This window comes from Hydra viridissima, unplaced genomic scaffold (assembly GCF_058129835.1).
Source record: "Hydra viridissima isolate aposymbiotic clone 2 unplaced genomic scaffold, HvirCarnegie_v1 scaffold_7, whole genome shotgun sequence".
Classification (NCBI taxonomy): domain Eukaryota; kingdom Metazoa; phylum Cnidaria; class Hydrozoa; order Anthoathecata; family Hydridae; genus Hydra; species Hydra viridissima.
In genome coordinates, this window is record NW_028324306.1 from 18,185,469 (window position 1) to 18,203,813 (window position 18,345).

The 18,345-nt window shown below is 31.0% G+C and overlaps 2 protein-coding genes and 1 pseudogene across 2 annotated transcripts; all 3 read right to left on the reverse strand.

Moving 5' to 3' along the window:
- Positions 1 to 5,921: 5,921 nt before the first annotated feature.
- On the reverse strand, positions 5,922 to 7,808 carry LOC149886457 (uncharacterized; annotated as a pseudogene).
- Positions 7,809 to 12,967: 5,159 nt separating this feature from the next.
- LOC149886458 (uncharacterized) lies at positions 12,968 to 15,475 on the reverse strand. The gene is made up of 9 exons (XM_090094055.1): positions 15,241 to 15,475; positions 15,008 to 15,095; positions 14,817 to 14,891; positions 14,651 to 14,709; positions 14,411 to 14,476; positions 14,182 to 14,319; positions 13,849 to 14,060; positions 13,427 to 13,586; positions 12,968 to 13,127 (listed from the first exon to the last, which is right to left on the reverse strand). Exons 1-9 carry the CDS (start codon positions 15,473 to 15,475, stop codon positions 12,976 to 12,978), a joined length of 1,185 nt encoding a protein of 394 aa, XP_089950181.1. The 3' UTR covers positions 12,968 to 12,975.
- Positions 15,476 to 15,893: 418 nt separating this feature from the next.
- LOC149886459 (uncharacterized) lies at positions 15,894 to 17,894 on the reverse strand. Its single transcript, XM_090094054.1, has one exon. The coding sequence runs from the start codon at positions 17,892 to 17,894 to the stop codon at positions 15,909 to 15,911; it is 1,986 nt and encodes a 661-aa protein (XP_089950180.1). The 3' UTR covers positions 15,894 to 15,908.
- Between the last annotated feature and the right edge of the window lie 451 nt (positions 17,895 to 18,345).

The following is an 18,345-nucleotide window of genomic DNA, read 5'->3' on the forward strand; positions in this document are numbered from 1 at the left end:
CAAGTGCTCTATAAAAATAGTCCTATTCCATCCCCACCTAGCAAAAAGACCTTGACTTGCCAAACTGCAGCTAACAGCAGTGTGAAACGACAACTTTTTGTTACAGTTGCTGACGATATACCAGAAATATATGATAATGCCAAGAAACTTTTGATCCTGATCTGTCCTGATATTGTTTTATTTGTTGCGTCATGTGATTTGAAGTTGGCAAACATTCTCTGAGGTTTGCTGTCACATGCAAGTCGTTACTCATGCACATGGTGTGACACTAACTCGCGAAATTCGGAAAATTGTGGAAATTTTCGCACACTTGCATCATTGCGAAATTGCTTTGAAGCCTTCAACGCTGCTAGAAAAGACTTGAAAAAAGCAAAAGATTTCAAAAATGTACTCCATAAGCCCCTAATTTCTATGTCAAATAGTGAACTTGTGCCTGACTTGATTCCATCTATGGAACTACATATTCTGGATGTGGTGAACCTCCTCTACAAAGTATTGAAAGACAGGTGGTCAAAGGCAGAAGAATGGTCTTCTGCACAAAATCCAGCCTGTTCATGGAGGTCACTTTGCATGAATTGACTGCCACAAACTACTGAAAAACGATGATGTGCTTCAAATGCTTGCTGAACAGAGTTGTGCTTTCCAAGTTTTCGACATCATTGACACTTAAAGAAAATTCGGAAAAGTTGTTTCTTCCCGTCTTGGAACATCTCTTGATGAGAACTTTGCCCAAACAATTACTGAATTTCATAGCTCATTTACAGCCTCGGAAAGGATAAGTTTGACTCCAAAAGTTCATGCTGTGTTCTATCACATTTCACAGTTCATTGAAAAACGGAAAGAGCCTCTTGGTAAGCTCAGTGAACAAGCAGCTGAATCTCTGCATCACAGCTTTCATTCTCACTGGGAGCGATACAAAACAGCAAACAGCCATCCTGAATATTGGAATTGGCTACAACTGTGTTGTGGACAACAGCAGTAAACATTTGTAAATTGCAACAGAAATAATAGAAATATGTAACAAATTTTATGTTCATTTGTTTTTATCACTGTTTTTTTTTAGAACGATGCATTAAAGATTGAAAAATTTCATGTCATGTATCTATCAGCAGATCAAAGATGATCTCAGAATTAACTTTTAAAAAAGCATTTAAAATACTTTAAAAAATGTAAAATATAAAAAGCTGTCATTTACAGATTATTTTTAATAAAATGAGAATTTTAAAAAGGATTTTCTTTTCTCGGACAAAATAGTTTCATTTCAGTTATCGCATTTTTGACATCAGGGGTGTGTATATATCACTCCCTCCTAAGGGAGTTTCTCCGGAACATCAAGTTGGGTTATAGCTATATGTAATTCGTTCATAGTGTTGGATCCTTCGGGAAAAATTGCATTTTCCGATAGATGAATTTTTGCTGCGATTTTTTATTTGCCAAATTTATTTACTGGGAAAGAACATTTAAAACAAAGTTTCTGGAGTCATATACACTTAGGTATGGTTTTATCTCCGAATAATAATAGCAGCAATAATATGTATATATATATATATATATATATATATATATATATATATATATATATATATATATATATATATATATATATATGCATACATACATACATACATACATACATACATACATACATACATACATACATACATACATACATACATACATACATACATACATACATACATGCATACATACATACATACATACATACATACATACATACATGCATGCATACATACATACTTACATACATACATACATACATACATACATACATACATATATACATACATACATTCATACATACATACATACATATATATATATATTAGGGTGATGCAAAATTTTTAGGTTCAAAACTTTAGTTGTCCTCAAGCTTACCCTTGTTCTATATGACAATAGTAATTATTTTCCAAAATTTGAATCAAATCGGATGATATTGAGGGTTCCCATGTTTTGTCACATTTTGGAATGAGGTTAAAAAAGTAAAAAAAAAGTTTCTTTTTTTAATTATTTATTATTAATTACTTATTATGGTAGATTGTGGATGCTTAATGTTAAACAAACAACAATATAGTACTGTACAACTATATAATTACACGAGGCAATAATTAATCAATCATTTTCATCATCCAACAGTCATCTTCACCCGGGTAGACTTTGATGCAACTGGAAATTCCTTCCGGTGAAAATCAACCAATCGAAGAAGAAACTGCTTTTGGTTTTCATCTTTCGTGACGCTTTTGTTAAAGGATGTTATAAGTGCTATGCTTCGTTCCGCGCAACCGTTGACGACCTTCATTTGACGAATCTTTTGCTTTATTTTAAGATATGTTGAATCCATTTCCCACTCTGAAGATTCTTTCATTAAAAATGATTCAGCCTTTTCTTTGCCATTCTTCAAAATTAGATCGAAAAGTTCTGCGGTGCGTTGTGTAACGAAGGAAGACAATGCACTGTGACAATTGAATGTGGTAGCATCAAGTCTTTTGAGAGATATCTGTTTTGGCAGTTGTTTCAGGTTGTTTGCCATGTCTCACTTGGTGTTGTTGTCGACACGGGAATCAAAGAGTTATTAGATGTTCAGAAAAATACCACAGATGGTGATGAAAAGCTTTCGCTGCATTAATAGCAATTGTACGATTTGGATATTCTTGAATTCGTTGAAGAAGCTTGGCATCATTAAATGGTGCTCGTTTAGCCAACGGAGCTTCATTCTAAAACTGTTTGTATATAAATGCCACAAAATGACTTATGTATGTCATTCCTTTCTTATCCTTTGCAGTAATAACAAATTGATCCTGAAACAAATATATCTTCATACAATATATAGCTTTTACCATCCAACGTGCATTGTGTGTTGCACCCGGTGCCCGAAACTTTACATTCAACTCCGATGTTGCAGTTGATCCTCCAAGAAAAATAAGGCACAAATTCAAGAGTTCTAAGTTGGCAAACATTCTCTGTGGTTTGCTGTCACATGCAGAACACTACCCACGCACATGGTGTAACACTGACTCGCGAAATTCGGAAAATTGTGGAAATCTTCGCATACTTGCATCATTGCGAAATTGCTTTGAAGTCTTCAAAGCTGCTAAAAAAGACTTGAAAAAAGCAGAAGATTTCAAAAATGTACTCCACAAGCCCCCTATCTCTATGTCAAATAGATTTAATTATCCCTGGGTTGTTGACCTTTAATTTCTTCACTATAATACACTACCATTTCTTCACAGAATTTGAGAAAAAACTCACAGTTATACAATTCTTCATTCCCTATAGTGAACACCTCCTTGTTGATTGCTGGCCATTGTTTCTGGAAACGGTTAAAAATTCCAACTTCAGTTCCTCTACCGCTTCCAAATCCAGTCATGAAAATGGTGAAAAGCTTGACTTCAAAGACATGGTGTCTGCACTCTATCCATATAAGAATACGGTCAAGATTCTGCTCTATTATTGTGCAGGCACCAATGCTAAACCCAGTGTTGGATAAAGTAGTGTCAAAAACCATGTTCCTGAACAAGTTCTTTCAATCACTGTTCCAACCACGAAGAGTGCACGGCGATCAGAAATATTAACACGATCAAGAGATGATACAACATTATTTGTTAGAACTTTCATCTTCTTTTTCGTTGAACCACTTGTGCTCAGTGTGCTTGAAGCGGAAGGAGTCTAATATTCATCATCATCCGAGGAACTTGAGCTACCTTCACTCACAATGTCAACTACTGTTCCCTTTTACTGCTTTGACGCCTCAATTCCATTTTAGTTTCTCTGACTCGTTTCCGTGCCTCCCTAGCTGTTAAATTTCGATAAATTCCTGCCATGCTACAACTTAATGGGTCTTCTTGCTGCTGATGTTAAAATAATTTATCTTCATCGTTTTTCATAACTTCTGATGCATTTTTGGTTGATATATCAAAAAGTTCTTCAAGGTCTATATGATGGAAGAGCAAACTCCGAAGAACATCCCCTCTTGAAGAAAGTCTGGCAGTCGACAGAGTTTGTGTAGGTTTACCAACAAGCAACACCACAGCAGAAGATCCAGGTTGCCATATTAATTTCTATTCAAAATATACTGTTATGTATATATATATATATATATATATATATATATATATATATATATATATATATATATATATATATCTGTGTGTGTGATTAGTTAAAGACTTCTTCACTCAAGAGTGTTCAATAGCCCGCTGGCAACAGCAATTACATTGAAAATACTGCGAAGGATAAAAACTTTGTTGGTACTTAAGGTTTTATACCGTCGTACCGGCGATCATCAAGTTTAATACATAATGAAAAAAATGTAACAAATGAAAACATTAAAAGTAACAACAAAAAAATCCGTTAAAAATGCCGTTAAAAAAGAATTGTTCTTATTACTGGCTTCAAATTAGTCTTTACAGTCAAATGACGCAACCATGTATTTATTCATATCCTACACTTACTCACCAGCTCTTGTTTTTTGTTTAATAAATTTGCGCCCTAGTAGATGACAATTTCATTTTTTTCATTTACGCATGGGGTGCATCTTCTTGTGGTTGGCTGGTAAGGTTGGATTTTCTGATGATACTCCATTTAATTAATGGTTTTCCGTTTTTTTCTTTTATTATCCACACTTCTTTAGATATCTCTTTGTCGTTTTTGTACCTTGCAGTATTAAGCGACTTAATGTGGCTTCTGTACCTTAACTTACAAGTTTAGTTCACTCATGCCCATATATACATTTTCTAAAAAAAAATTCGGAATGCCGGAAGAAAAAGCAGCTTTTTATAGTGTGTTTTCAGTCAGACAAAGTTGTTTTAGGGGACAATGCAATCTGCTGATACAATTGCAGGATTTCTTATTTTGATCTGCAATTTCGTCGATGATTTTGTGCTTATGCCAGTTTATTATAGATTTTAAGTTCGGCTTGGATTATTAAAGTTAAATTTTAACTTATAAAACTTTAACCTGTTTTATTGAACGCTACTTTATAACACGGAACCTCTTTGATAAATATTTTCTAATCGGATTACAACTTTAATAATCTGAGTTTTAACGAAATGGATATTTGTTTAAAAATGTTAGAAGGTGGTTTGATTTTAAATTCAAATTAATTCAGAATGGTTTGAGTTCAAAGTGATATCTAAGTAGTTAACAATTTTTAAGCTGAATTTAATGGTAAAACTTAGTTATTAATCAAATAACTTTTAGTCGTTTAATAGTCAAAACCAGACTCGCGGCATTTTCTCATGCAAAATTATGTCTTCACTAATTTTTTTTTTGGTTGCTTGTTGGGTAAATACAATTCACAAAACCATGCTTGCAACTAGAAGCTTTTAAAACACAAGTTAAAAATAAATTTTGTTTTGAGTTGGCAATGGTTTTTCCAAAACTCTTTGACACTTTTTGCGCCTCTTTAAATCTTTTTCTTGTTTCCCTTTTTTTGAATTTGCCAAGTTTCATCTAAAGCTTCACTGAAATAAAGCTTGGATTTCTTTTATTGCTTCTATTTTGTAGCCTTGACATCTTATTGTTTTTATTACTTAGTTTTAAATTGACACTGGTTTTTTACTTTCGGAATGTTGGTTTTTTTTGTAAGTCAGCATGGCGGGGGAGTGAAAACTTTCTCATATAGCTTTTAAGACTTTCCGTAAAGCGTTGCAGTGACATTTGCGCAAGTTGCTTGCATTTCAAAAATATAAGTACAAGTCATTTTTGTTTTCAAATTTTTTAGAACTATTATATATATTTACATTTTCATTAACTACTAATCATTAAATAATTTAGCCGCGCTCATTTGAATTATAGTTGAGCTTTTACCGACTTTTAAATTTACCGGTAAAACGGTAAAAAAATCAAAATTTACCGGTAAAGTCGGTAAAATCGGTAAAAAATAAAAAGGCGCAAACAGAAGACCATAAAATGCAGTAATAAGTAAATAAAACACATTAATGTTAGGTTTGAGATTTATTTTTGGATAAAAAATGAGCTTTGAGAAAACAAAGTGTATCAAGTAAGTCGTCACTCATTCTGCATCGAATTTTTGTCACAAATAATCCAGCGGCAGAAAAGGCTCGCTCAGATTCGACACTTGTTGGTGGGATGGTTTCTAGTGCATTGAACAAAAGTTCAAGGTTTGCAGTTCTCTTTCCGGTCGCTTCATAGACCAACATTTCTTTTGAAATGGCCTTGAATTCGTCGTTTGAATTGTGTCGCTGTTTTTTGGCCGAATGCTGAATTGCTTCCTCGAATTCCTCTTCAAGAGAAAGTGGATTTTCGTCAAGAGTTTCTGAGCCATGCACTTCTTGAATAAACTCCAGGTCATCTGGATTTGTTGGAAAAAGCCTAGACAGCAATTTTTTGGCGGTCTTTTGAAGTACAGACTTCGGAGGCATATTGAAAATTTTATGCTCTTCAATGTCGGACAAGCATTCTGGATTGGAAAGATATCTGTACAAGCTTACAAGATTGCTTTGCCTTCTCTCTTCAAAACGTCTCAAAATTGCACTCTTCATTGCAATGCAAAGAGGTGAATCTTGTTGTTTCAGCCTGTTCACAAGAAACTTGAAAATTCCTTCAGCAGTAAGAAGAGTTGCATTTTGTCGGCAAAGTGCTTCTGCTGCTAATTTTACTAGTTCAAGAGCAGCAACAATGTTGGATAAAATGTCTTCTTCATCATCACTGCAAATCAAATGTGGAGAAATGTCCTTCAATACTTTTCTGATTGAATGTTTGACTTTGAGGAACTGTTGAATCATTGATAGCAGACTGTTCCATCTTGTTCTGCAGTCAAGGATAAGTGAAACCTCTTTTCCGTGCTCTTTCTTAATTTCTTCTTGAAGGACGTCTTTTTTGACGGGCGATTTTCAAAATAACTTGACAATTTTTCTGACTTTTGTGATGACAGATTGCAAGTGAACTTTCACTTTCGGAATGGGAATGTTTTCATCCATGGCGGCACCAAGAAAACTGACTTCGATGTCAGATTCAGATTCGTCACTGCTGACTTCGTCGTCGTCGCTTGTTTCTTCAAATGAGTTTTGTTGGATTTGTTGAGAAGGCTTCTCATACAGCACTTCTTGAACGGCCTTGTGCATTCCGTGGGTATAACAAGTTTGATGCTCGGTTGGAACCAGTTTTCCGAACTTAACCATCATGGAAGCTCCGTCAGTAACTGAGCAGACAATGCTTCGCCTAGTTTCAACCCAAATTCTGCCACTTTTTCAGTGACAACAGCTGCAGCTTTTTCAGCCGGCAGAGATCCAGAAATTCGAGTCAAGCCCAGATTCCAGTGATTGTTTTTTTGATGAATATTAATATTCATGTACCTTCGATTTTTCAAAGAAGTGTACTCATCCAGTGCAATTGAAAAGCGTTTTCCCATTGTCACTAAAAAATTGAAAGTGTTTTTAAGGTCATTCCTTACGCCAGTTGCAAACTTTTTAACTGACTGGATTGCTTGTTTGTGATTTTTTGGGAAATTATAACCTTTTTCAGAAATTGCAGATCGAATGAAAGAGCTGTTAACAATGGCATTAAAACTAAATCCATCCAGTGCTGTAAGTCTTGTAATCACTTCTTCAATTGATTGCTTTTGAAAAAAAGTTGAAATCTCAGGCCTTTTTGATTGTGATGCAGCTTTTGGTGTCACATTTTCCTGTTTCCTTTTTGATTCCATGTTTCTTGTCTAAGTGATACCACATTCCAGTTGTGGAACTTGTGTATTGACTTGTATTTCCACAAATTTTGCAAGTAACTATTTTCCCTTTGTTTAAGGTGTAGTGTTTCCAAGCGTCCGACATTTTGCCGAAACGCAAATCAAATTTAGTGATAAAGACCACAATAAATATGAATGATGAAGACATTGCAATGACATCGCAAATGGCGGTCGCTTTTTTGTAACAGTGAAAAAGAAAGAAAAAAAATCATCTAGAAAAAAACAAAAACTATTAAAAGTAAAAAAGAAAAAAATATATATATATTAAAGAATAAATGAAAGCATTAACAAAATTAAGCCAAAAGAAAAAAAAAAGAAAAAAAAAGTCAATCAAATACAACAAAAAGATATCTTTAAATTAAAATGTATGAAAAAAAAAAGAAGTTAAACGCTAAACAAAGTTAAGAAAAACATGGAACGTTTTTATAAATTCGAAAAGTCGAAGATGTAACAAAAATATATACTTTTTAAAATTTATTTTTATGTTTAAATGTTGTGTAATTTTATTTTTTCTGTAATTTTGTCCCTATTTTTATGTTTTATAACTATTTGTAAATGACCGTGGATGTAATATCGTTTTCCAAAATACATTGATTGATAAATGTCACAAGAAAGTAAAAACGTTTTTCTTAAAGTGTTTAGACAAAACTAAACCAACAAAATCACTTTTCAAGCATAAGAAACAACAGCTTTGTTGACAGGGAAATGAAAATTAAATTTTTAATTAAATTTTTAATTTATTGGTTGAGCCATTTCAAGCATTCTAAAACATTTTCAAGCATCCTTCAACGTTATTAAAAAAACAATACTTGCCGAAATTTACCGACATCATTTTACCGGTAAATCGGTAAAACAATTTTACCGATTTACCAGTAAATTTTCGGTAAAAGCTCAACCCTAGTTGTATTATACCCATTATATACTACACGGTCGTTTACTCAAGGACGTATTAATAGATGGACGTTTAACACATTGTTATAGATCAGAGGTGCCGCCAATTAACCAAAAACTATGCGTGTTACCGTCAATTTTCTAAGTTCATAATGCAGATATTCCGACTTCTACCCGTCAAATTTGTTTCAAAAAACCTCCCTCAGTAAACCCATTATAGTTATGCAATTACTGAAACTTATGGTAATAAAAGACAAAAAAAGTAATCAAGAATAGATCACAAATCTGAAAAAGGTTGATTTGAGCTATGAACTTTGCTTAATAAAAATTTAACTGTTTAAACTTTGACGTCTAAAACTTGGTTTTTGCAAAAAAACTATGTATGGTTTGTTTGAATGGATAGAGTAAAGTAAAACAAATTTTCCTTGTTAAATTAAAACTGCTGTGATATAGTTTAAAGGTCAAGTAAGTGATTTTTAGTGTTCTTTTCACCCCACTCTCAGATTGTGCTTACCACTTTAAGGCTCAAATCAGAGAATATTTCTTATTTTTGTCGGAAATGTCGAAGTTATTTGCCTCGCTTTTTTTTTCTCTTGAATTTGTAATTTTTTTTATTTTTCGCGAACGTCCTAGTTATTAATTTTCTAATTTCTGACACCTAAATCGCATTTTGTCTAAAGGTATTATGACTAAAACCATCTTAAAGTTCATAAAAAACTATTGATTTTAGAAGTTGGCAAGAAATATTAAGTATGTATTTTTTATGAGCATTGTTGATAAACCAGTTTTAAAAAGTCAGTCATTTAAAGCTGCTTTAACTTATAATGATCTTATTATTTTTATTATTGTTGTTGCTAATAGTAACAACATATGATAATAAAAATAATAAGACCATACCTTTCGTTGCATATTCTTGAGCCTTCTACAAGTGATGTACAACCTTATTTTTAACCTTTTCTAGATAAATCAAGAGGTAGTATTATATTCCCATCTATTATCTAGGGTTTGTTATCGAAATAGCAAATTTCGAAAATTTTCGATTAAAACGGTACCGAAATTCTACTTTTTTTTCGAAATCTTTAAAAACTTATGAAAATAATCGAATTTCGAAATGTGAAATTAATTTCCAAAAAAAAAAAAAAAGAATTTCGAAAAGTGAAATTAATTACAAGAAGAAAAAAAAAGAATTTTGGAAAGTTAAGTTTATTCCAAAAATAATTTTAATACCTTATATTTTATTTGCATAATAATATTAAAATAACCGGGTGCCTAAATAATTTACCACGGGGTATTTCGGCAACAAGATCTTTTATTATATATATATACATATATATGTATATATGGCAAAATAATACTTTCTTGGTAAATTTAAGGTGGCACACAACTGAAAACAAGTTTTTTTTTTTAGTAATCAAAATTATGATTTTTTTTTTTTTTTTATGAGAATAAATTTATATTAAAATAAAATAAAAAACGGCTATTTTTTTTTTTTTTTATTTTACTATCCATAATGGCCAAAAATGTGTTGTAAAACACGTGTTTTTAGTAAATCTTTAAAACCTAATAACTTGATTTTGCCTCAACAACTCGAACTAAAATTTTGAGTTATGTAACAAAAAGATTGCTTAGGTATAAATAAAATTGTTTGGAATCGTTGTAAATCTCATCTAAATAATCCAAAGTGAGTTATTAGCCGTTTACGTTACAACAATGATTTCATATACGTGCGTTACAGGCCTTAAAGGAATTGCATATTATAACTTTTAAATATCATAATTATATCATTTAGGAAAAGCTTTTAAGCAAATTCTAAATCTAAAGTTTAAAGTTACGTTATGCAAATTTAAAATTAAAAAGTGTTTAAACTGGTGTTGTTTTTGACTTAGACTAAATTGACTAAAAGTCAAAATTAGTCGACTTTGAAAAATCTTATAGTCGATGTAATCGACTTTAGATTTTCTACTAATCGGCTAAAAGTAGATTTAGTTGAATAATAGTACTTATACATGTATTTCTAATATTTTTTTATTTGATTGAACATTATAAATTTTTTAAATTTTATTTTGTTAACAAATATGATTGTTGAGTAGAATGCAGTTTTTTCAGAGCCGGAATAAAATATTTACCCCCCTTCCTTTCATATTAAATTAGAAATTAAAATATAGTATCTCCCTCCATCATATTATTTTGTTGAATGAAAATACTTTTAAGCATCTTCATTCAACAAAAGTAATATGATAGAAAAAATTCTACGTTCAAAATTTACAATTTAAATTATAAACAAAAATACTTAAGTAGCTTTTGCTATAGTTGGGTTTTATTCACTTTGAGAGGGCTAATATTTTATATGAAACATTTCACCGTGTAGATGTAAGTGGTCATTCGCAAATTATGTCACGCAAAAAACTTTTCAGATCCCCTCCTCCCTTTTCCACAAAATGTCACAAAATATCAATCCCCTATCTTATCCTGAGGGTTCTAATCCCTGCAAAAATATTTCAAAGCCAATTTTAGAATTTCGAAGATAAAAAATTTTTTCTTTATTATTTTCAGAATTTCGAAATCACAAAAATATTTCGAAGCAAATTTTAGAATTTCGAAGGTAAAAAATTGTTTCAGTAACATTTTTAGAATTTCGAAATCGCAAAAATATTTCGAAACAAATTTGAAAATTCGAAAGTGAAAAAATAATTCGGTAATATTTTCAGAAAATCGAAATCGCAAAAATATTTCAAAACAAATTTGATAATTTCGAAATAAAAAAATCGTTTCGATGCAAAATTAATTAGTTTGAAATTATTTCGAACTTACCGAAACAAAAATAGAGCTTCGAAAACTTTTTTTTTATCGAAAATTCAAGTTTTGCTTCCGTGAACAACCTTACCTTAAACTGTATTCATCTTATCAATTTAATTGTTATAAATCATTTATTAACAAATTCTTTACAATTATTTTTTGATTACTTATAAAAAAAAGTATGAATAGTATACACTAAAGATTGATATCTGATAAAAAGATTCACATAATAGATAATATTGACAACAAAATTCCAGCTCTGGAATAATATCCTGAATTTCGGAAATTTAAGCAACTGTCGGGATAATGAAGGTTGATCAGATGAATGAAATTACAACTAGGGAAATACATTGCAAGTTTATAATATAAATAAAAACTTGGTAAGCATCTACAGTAAAATTTATATTCAATTAATTTAAATAATTTTAACAAACACCAGGTAACTTTCTTCTAGCGATTTCTAATCCTCTCTCCAGGAAGCCATGATGATTAGTAGAATTATAAAAAATGCATTTTGGAAGTACAAGTGTCTCACTTAGCACTGCTGCCACCGAAATTTTTTTGATACCGGTCAGGATAATTTTCATAAACACTTATCATTTTGTGCACAACAGCTGGAATGATGTGCTGTCTACCCAGCCGGCACACAATGTTGCATTAACGTTGTATTTGCGTTACATTTTATGTTAGTACAACGTTGCCGGTTCGGCAAAATGGAAAGGTTTTGTAACGTAAAATTCTTACGTTAGATTTACGCTAGATAATAACGTTATGTTAGATTAATGTTATCTTAACGTAAATTTAAGTTGGAAAAATATTGACGTTTTATATTAACGTAAAGTATTGATTGTAACTGTGTTTAATATTCAATATTATTATACTGCTATAATCATATAATCTAGCCAAAGCCTATGGCTTTGTGTCATGGTTATTATATGAATATAACCGTTTATAAACGGTTTATATCCCAGCAAGCACAACCATACGGGACCCAAACGGGAACCATCTGGGATGTCAAATGGGAACCGTACGGGATTTGGCCGCGGGATCTACACGGGAACCATATGGGCAGAATAAAAAAAAACGAAAAACTTTTCGGCTGCTTTTTTCTTTAGCCCGAATTGACCCCAGATTTCTCCCGGATGTGTTTAAAATAGATTTAATTTATAGATTTTTTTTTTTTTTGTTTATTTATAATTTTTATTGTTTATAATTTATATTTTTTAGAGTTTGTTAACAAACTCTAAGATAATGTAAATTATAAACAATCATTATAAATAAGTATTGATATTTTAATGTTTGGTTCATTCTTAATAATTTAAATGACCATTTAAATTGTGGCAAAGTTATTATTTATATAAGTTGTAATGGAAAAATTTAAAACACAAGGACATACATAAGTATGCTTTATTGAATAAAATAAAGAAGTGTTACAAATGTATACAACAAATATATACACAGTCACAGACAGACACACAGATATATATATATATATATATATATATATATATATATATATATATATATATATATATATATATATATCTGTGTGTGTACGTATATATTTATAAGGTGTTTTCTGCTGCATTAACTGGTACACGTTCTTTTCGGCCACCTTTGCCTCTATCTCGAGCATTACTAAACCATGAAGAAAGTGCTTCTTCAAGGAGCTTTTTTGAAAAATTTTCTTTTGTGCCATAGTTTTTTTTAGCAGCACCTAAAAATAGGTTAGTTCATTTTAAATAAATTGTAAGGAAATTTTATAAGCTTCTAAATCATTACATACTACTGCTAACGATGTTGCCGTGTTAAAGTTTTAGTGAATCATTTTTTCAAGAATTTCCTGTCCTAAATATTTGTAAAAAGTTGAAGATATTCCCAAGATATTTCGACAGGAGACACTAATAAGGAAATGGGGTTTAGGTGAAAGTACAATGGCTCTTTTTGCTATTTAATTCAACAAGCAAAAAAACTTGTACAAGAAAAAAATAGGAGAGCATATGAAAACATACTTACAAAACATTACTTGAAATAGATGCAGTGGCTGAAATGGCTGTTTCTTTTTTTGGCCTGTTAAGTTGTATTTTCGTGCCAGTTCGGGAGAGAATAAATACTTCATATTTCTTCTTACAAAATCTGTTAGGTTTGCTCCACCATTATTTACAAGAACCTGAACCTGAATATAAATGTTTATAATAATAAATGTTTATAATAATATATATATATATATATATATATATATATTCTTTTTTACAGTATTTTTACATTAAATCCCCATTTGTTATTAAATAAGTGAATAATAGATGTTAATGTTTTCTACCAAACTAGTGCTGCACAAAACATGAATTTAACTATATGCATCAGTTTTATTTTTTAAACAATATAGACATGTACTCTATTGAAATATATTAGGTAAAAGTAAACTTTAAATGGTTTACCAAATTTTTTTTCACATCGACATCCTTTAACTTTTCTTCAATAGCTGCCATGTCCTCAGTTGTTTTAAGAGGTAAGTTCAGCTCAATTTGTTCCTCCATGATGCCTTGTGTCACATTAATTTGTTGTTGGATGTTGTACAGCATAGCTGAATGTAACTTTTGGGTCTCTATTATTTTTTCTTGCCTAGCCAAAATTTTCAACAAAAGTTTTTCTGTTTGTGAAAAATGAAACCATTATTAAAAACCAATAGTAAACAATTTCATAAACAATAACCATTACATACACAATTAGAAGCAACAACTTTGGTAAAGCATTTTGTTTTAGCATCTTACCTGATGTAGTATGGCCAAATGTTTTTGACAAAGGACTAATTATGTCAAAAGGAAGACCAGGCATGTTTTTTGGCATAGCATTAGTTTCTGACTGAAAATCGACACACTGTGTAATTTGTTGGTGCTGAACTTCATTTTCTTAAAACCCCCAAAAAAAATTAAAAAAAAAAAAACAGTAATAAATTTATATTTGCAGCAGTTTAACATATTGCAACAATATAAATCTTACGTGATGATTCTGTGTGTACCACAGGAGTAAACAATCCACTGTTGCCACTCTCAGAATGATTATCCCCTACAAACCCAAAATCAATTATGGTATAACAAAATTTACTTATTTCAATGCTCAGCATAAAACTAAAATGAAAGACTGATTTATTATTTATGTACTGATGAATTATTGTAATTTATTGATATTTATCAAAGTAAACAAATAATTTAAACAGTAAAACCTGATTCTAAATCTTACCTGATTGTCCCACTGACAATACAGGCTTAAGATGCTTTTCTGTCATTCTTTTCTTTCTTCTAGGTTTTTTCATAAAAACAAAAATATCAATAAAGAACAGAAGCAAAAATTATTTTCAGAAAAAATTTAATGCAACTAAGATTATATAAAAAAATAAATAGAACACCTATTGCAGTGTTTACTTTCCGAATCAGAACTTTCAACTACATCTTCTTCGCTGCTAGACAATTTTTTTTCCAGACTGTTTAAAAATAAAATAGTAAACAATAAAAATATATAAGTAATTCTATTAAAAAGTTTCTAACAATTAAATTGAGAATAATCATTTTAATCTAAATTCTATATGAAATAGCTTACAGCTTTCTTTTTTGCTTGCTGAACTTCTCTTCGACATTAGAGGTATCCTCTGCTATTTTCACCTTTTTGCAGGCTTCTTTCTCATTACCTGAAATCATAGATCATTTGCAATTATAATAAGGCACTTGGCACTTAAAGGTAAATTGTTTTAAAAGTGAATAAAAAGTAGTAAGTATATTGCTGTATAAATTTCATTGTTACAATTTTTTTGCATTGTACAGATCAAAATTTACCAGCAACTGCTAACAATCGAATAGAAAAAGTTTTCCAATCTGTGTCAGGTTCAGAGCATTGCTTTTGTGCCCTACTGACTTTGCTTGAATTTGACCATGGAGGCCAGTAGCATTTTAATTCTATACGCTGTCTAACCAATCTTGAAACTTCTTGAAATTCAATTTTGTTAATAATCCAATTGAAGGGAATATATTCAGTTTTCATCTCAGTGTCAAAAACCACAATAGCATACATTCTGCAGTCTAGTAATTATGTTTTACCTAAAAAAACTGATTACAACTCAGAGCTAAAATAAAAGAAATTTATTTTCTAACAAACAAATAAAAAATTACATTTAAAAGTTAAAATTCAAAGCAAAGTGAAAAACTGTGGATATGCATAGCATGAGGTGTTGACAATGATAGGGGCACACCAACCAAATTCAAGTTTTGAGTAAGTTATGTTTAAGTTTCTAGATGGATATTAAAGCTGAAGCATTGTAAAAAAAAAAGAATAATCAAAAATTAAAATTAAATTATTGAGAATTGATAGGTGTATTCCTTTTTGTAACACCTCGTGTATATTATTAAAAACACATTAATGGTTCACACTGATGTAATAAAGCACATATAAAATATGCTGTTATGAAAATTCAATATTCAAAAACAAATTCAAAGTTCAAAATGTTTCAATAGTGCAATTGTGGCATTACAATAAACCCATTTTTATATGGTAAACAAACATATTTTTTTACAACTTCACTTAGTGGTAAACACTGATACAAACCATCAGTTCTTTCAACCAAATAAATATTTAATTTTTTAGAATCACATGGATCTTTAAAAAAAGATTCCTTGAAAATAAACTCTTCAAAAAGAATATAAGCACAATGATTGCTTGCAGTTGGTTTTAATATGTTTCTAACAATTCCAATTTTACCACATATTTCAAAGCAATTATCTCCAACACTGTTAGACATGAAATACTTTTTGCTCTGATACTGCTTGAATTGAAGATAGTGGCTCAGTGTAATATTTACAGGACCATCAGTATGCAATTTACTAAATTTAACAATATGATTAGGTTGACAACTATAAACATCAGCATTTCCAAAAATTCTTTTTGCAATTTGTGAACAAGGTGACTGGGCCTTGCGAACAAGCTTTTTTAGCTGACCAAGATAATTTTCATATTTGAATGATGAACAATTGTCAAGAGCACCGTAGTGTTTTGCATCATCAGCTAAATGTATTAATGAATGAACATTATATACTAACTGATCTCTACCATATAGCTCTTCAAAAGTCTGCACAAAATATCGTAGCAACTGACTTGCATACCCAGCATAGTGTTTAAGTAAGGAAGTACACAACAAAATCCTGACAGCAACAGATAAGTCCATAAAATTTTGATAATAATTTGGTAACAATTTTCCTTTCAAAACAACCGGCCCTGTATAAATCAAAAAAAGACAGAGCTCAGTAGCCTTCCATCGCCTAAATTCAGCTAACGAACGAGATTTCCTAGAAAACTCTTTTGAAATATATGGTCGCAAAGCAGCCAGTTTTTCAGAAATGACTACAACAATATTTTGTGACAACCTACATGATGGTGGGCCTTGAATCCATAAGTTTATAATTCTTCTGACAACACCCAAACAAACACAATGCATATAATCAATTGGAAACCCACTTACCATATTATAATTTAACTTTGTGAAAGGAGATACTGCATTATGGTGTTCTGAATCAAGTTGATTGAAAAAGTCTAGATCAGTTCTTAAAGGAGCAGATAAATCAGGTAACACTATTTTTTGATACCACTCACCACGTTGAATACATCGTTCACAACAATTGTATCCATTATGTGTTTTAATGCATTTAACAAATGACCGAGCAGGTGCATCACAAATAACTGCTTCCAATTTTATTTTGTATGCTTTTCCAGTGTTGTTACATATAACACCAACTTCCTGAAAAAATTTCATTTCATCAATAAAATCTTCTAAATAGTTATCAACAGAATTTGGTTTACAAGAACTGGAAAATAAAGCAATTGGAAATATGCTTTGATCAAGCTCTTTAAAAGAACCAAGAATTGGCCAAAGTGTTATGTTTGAGTTATTAAACAATGGAATACCATCAATATTGATATGTATAGTAAAAATTGAAAGGTCTGTTGAAAGAAGTGATTTTTTTAATAGTAGGGAAAGCCAATATTGTAATCCAATGTAGTAATATTCACCACCTGCAACTGTTTTGCTTTCAATTTTCATTTTTGTGTGTAGAAGTGATCTAGAATCTTTAGGCAAATCTGATCCATTTTTTCTCAAAATCTGTAGTAAACTGTCTAAAGCATTATGAGATATTTTAAAACTGGCTGCCCATTTTCCTAGATCATCATCCAAGCTATTATCATTTGGGTTTAGTTGTTCTATTTGTTCGTTATCAGAATCATCATTAGAATGTACAAGCCAATCTTGAGTATCATAAAATTCTGTAATATTGTTTTTGCTTAGGCTTTCGTTAGTGTCAGAACATACATATGAATAATCATCAATCATATTATCTTGCACAATTAAATCATGATTTAGTTTATTATTTAAAGAAGCTTCTTCAACTAATTTTGCCACAACTGCAGAAATTTTTCGTCGTTTTGTTCTTTGTGAACTCATGGTTTTTAAAATGAAGAGAATTTGAAAACTTGGTTTTACTTCAAAAGGATAGACTATTAAGTAAGCGCTAAAGTTGTCATAAGAAATTTCACCTGACCTGCGCGCGCATACGGGAAATTCAGAAGGGACCCAGATGAAACCCGTTAGAAAATACCAGATTTAGCCCGTACCGGATGCCCAGATAAAAACCGTACGGGTCCCGTATGGTTGTGCTTGCTGGGATATACCTTTAATGTTAATATGCTCACATTAAATGTTTAACACAATTGAAATCAATATTCAACGTTAATAAAGGGTTTCTAATTCTTTGCAAGGCGTTAGAAAAACAGTTTCGGGGATACTCAAGCTAAAAATACAATAAATATTTTTAAAGAAAAAAGCAAATAAAAATCATTTAAGTATTCTACTTACAGGGTGGTGCGCAAGAAAGGGTTTAATTGAATTAGCTGAA

Coding starts and splice junctions, on each gene's coding strand:
- LOC149886458 (XM_090094055.1), bottom strand. CDS start 15,475: ATGTATGCTATTGTGGTTTTTGACACTGAGATGAAAACTGAATATATT. Junction 15,096..15,240: donor TCGATTGTTAGCAGTTGCTG/GTAAATTTTGAT, acceptor CTATGATTTCAG/GTAATGAGAAAGAAGCCTGC. Junction 14,892..15,007: donor AGCAAGCAAAAAAGAAAGCT/GTAAGCTATTTC, acceptor ATTTTTAAACAG/TCTGGAAAAAAAATTGTCTA.
- LOC149886459 (XM_090094054.1), bottom strand. CDS start 17,894: ATGAGTTCACAAAGAACAAAACGACGAAAAATTTCTGCAGTTGTGGCA.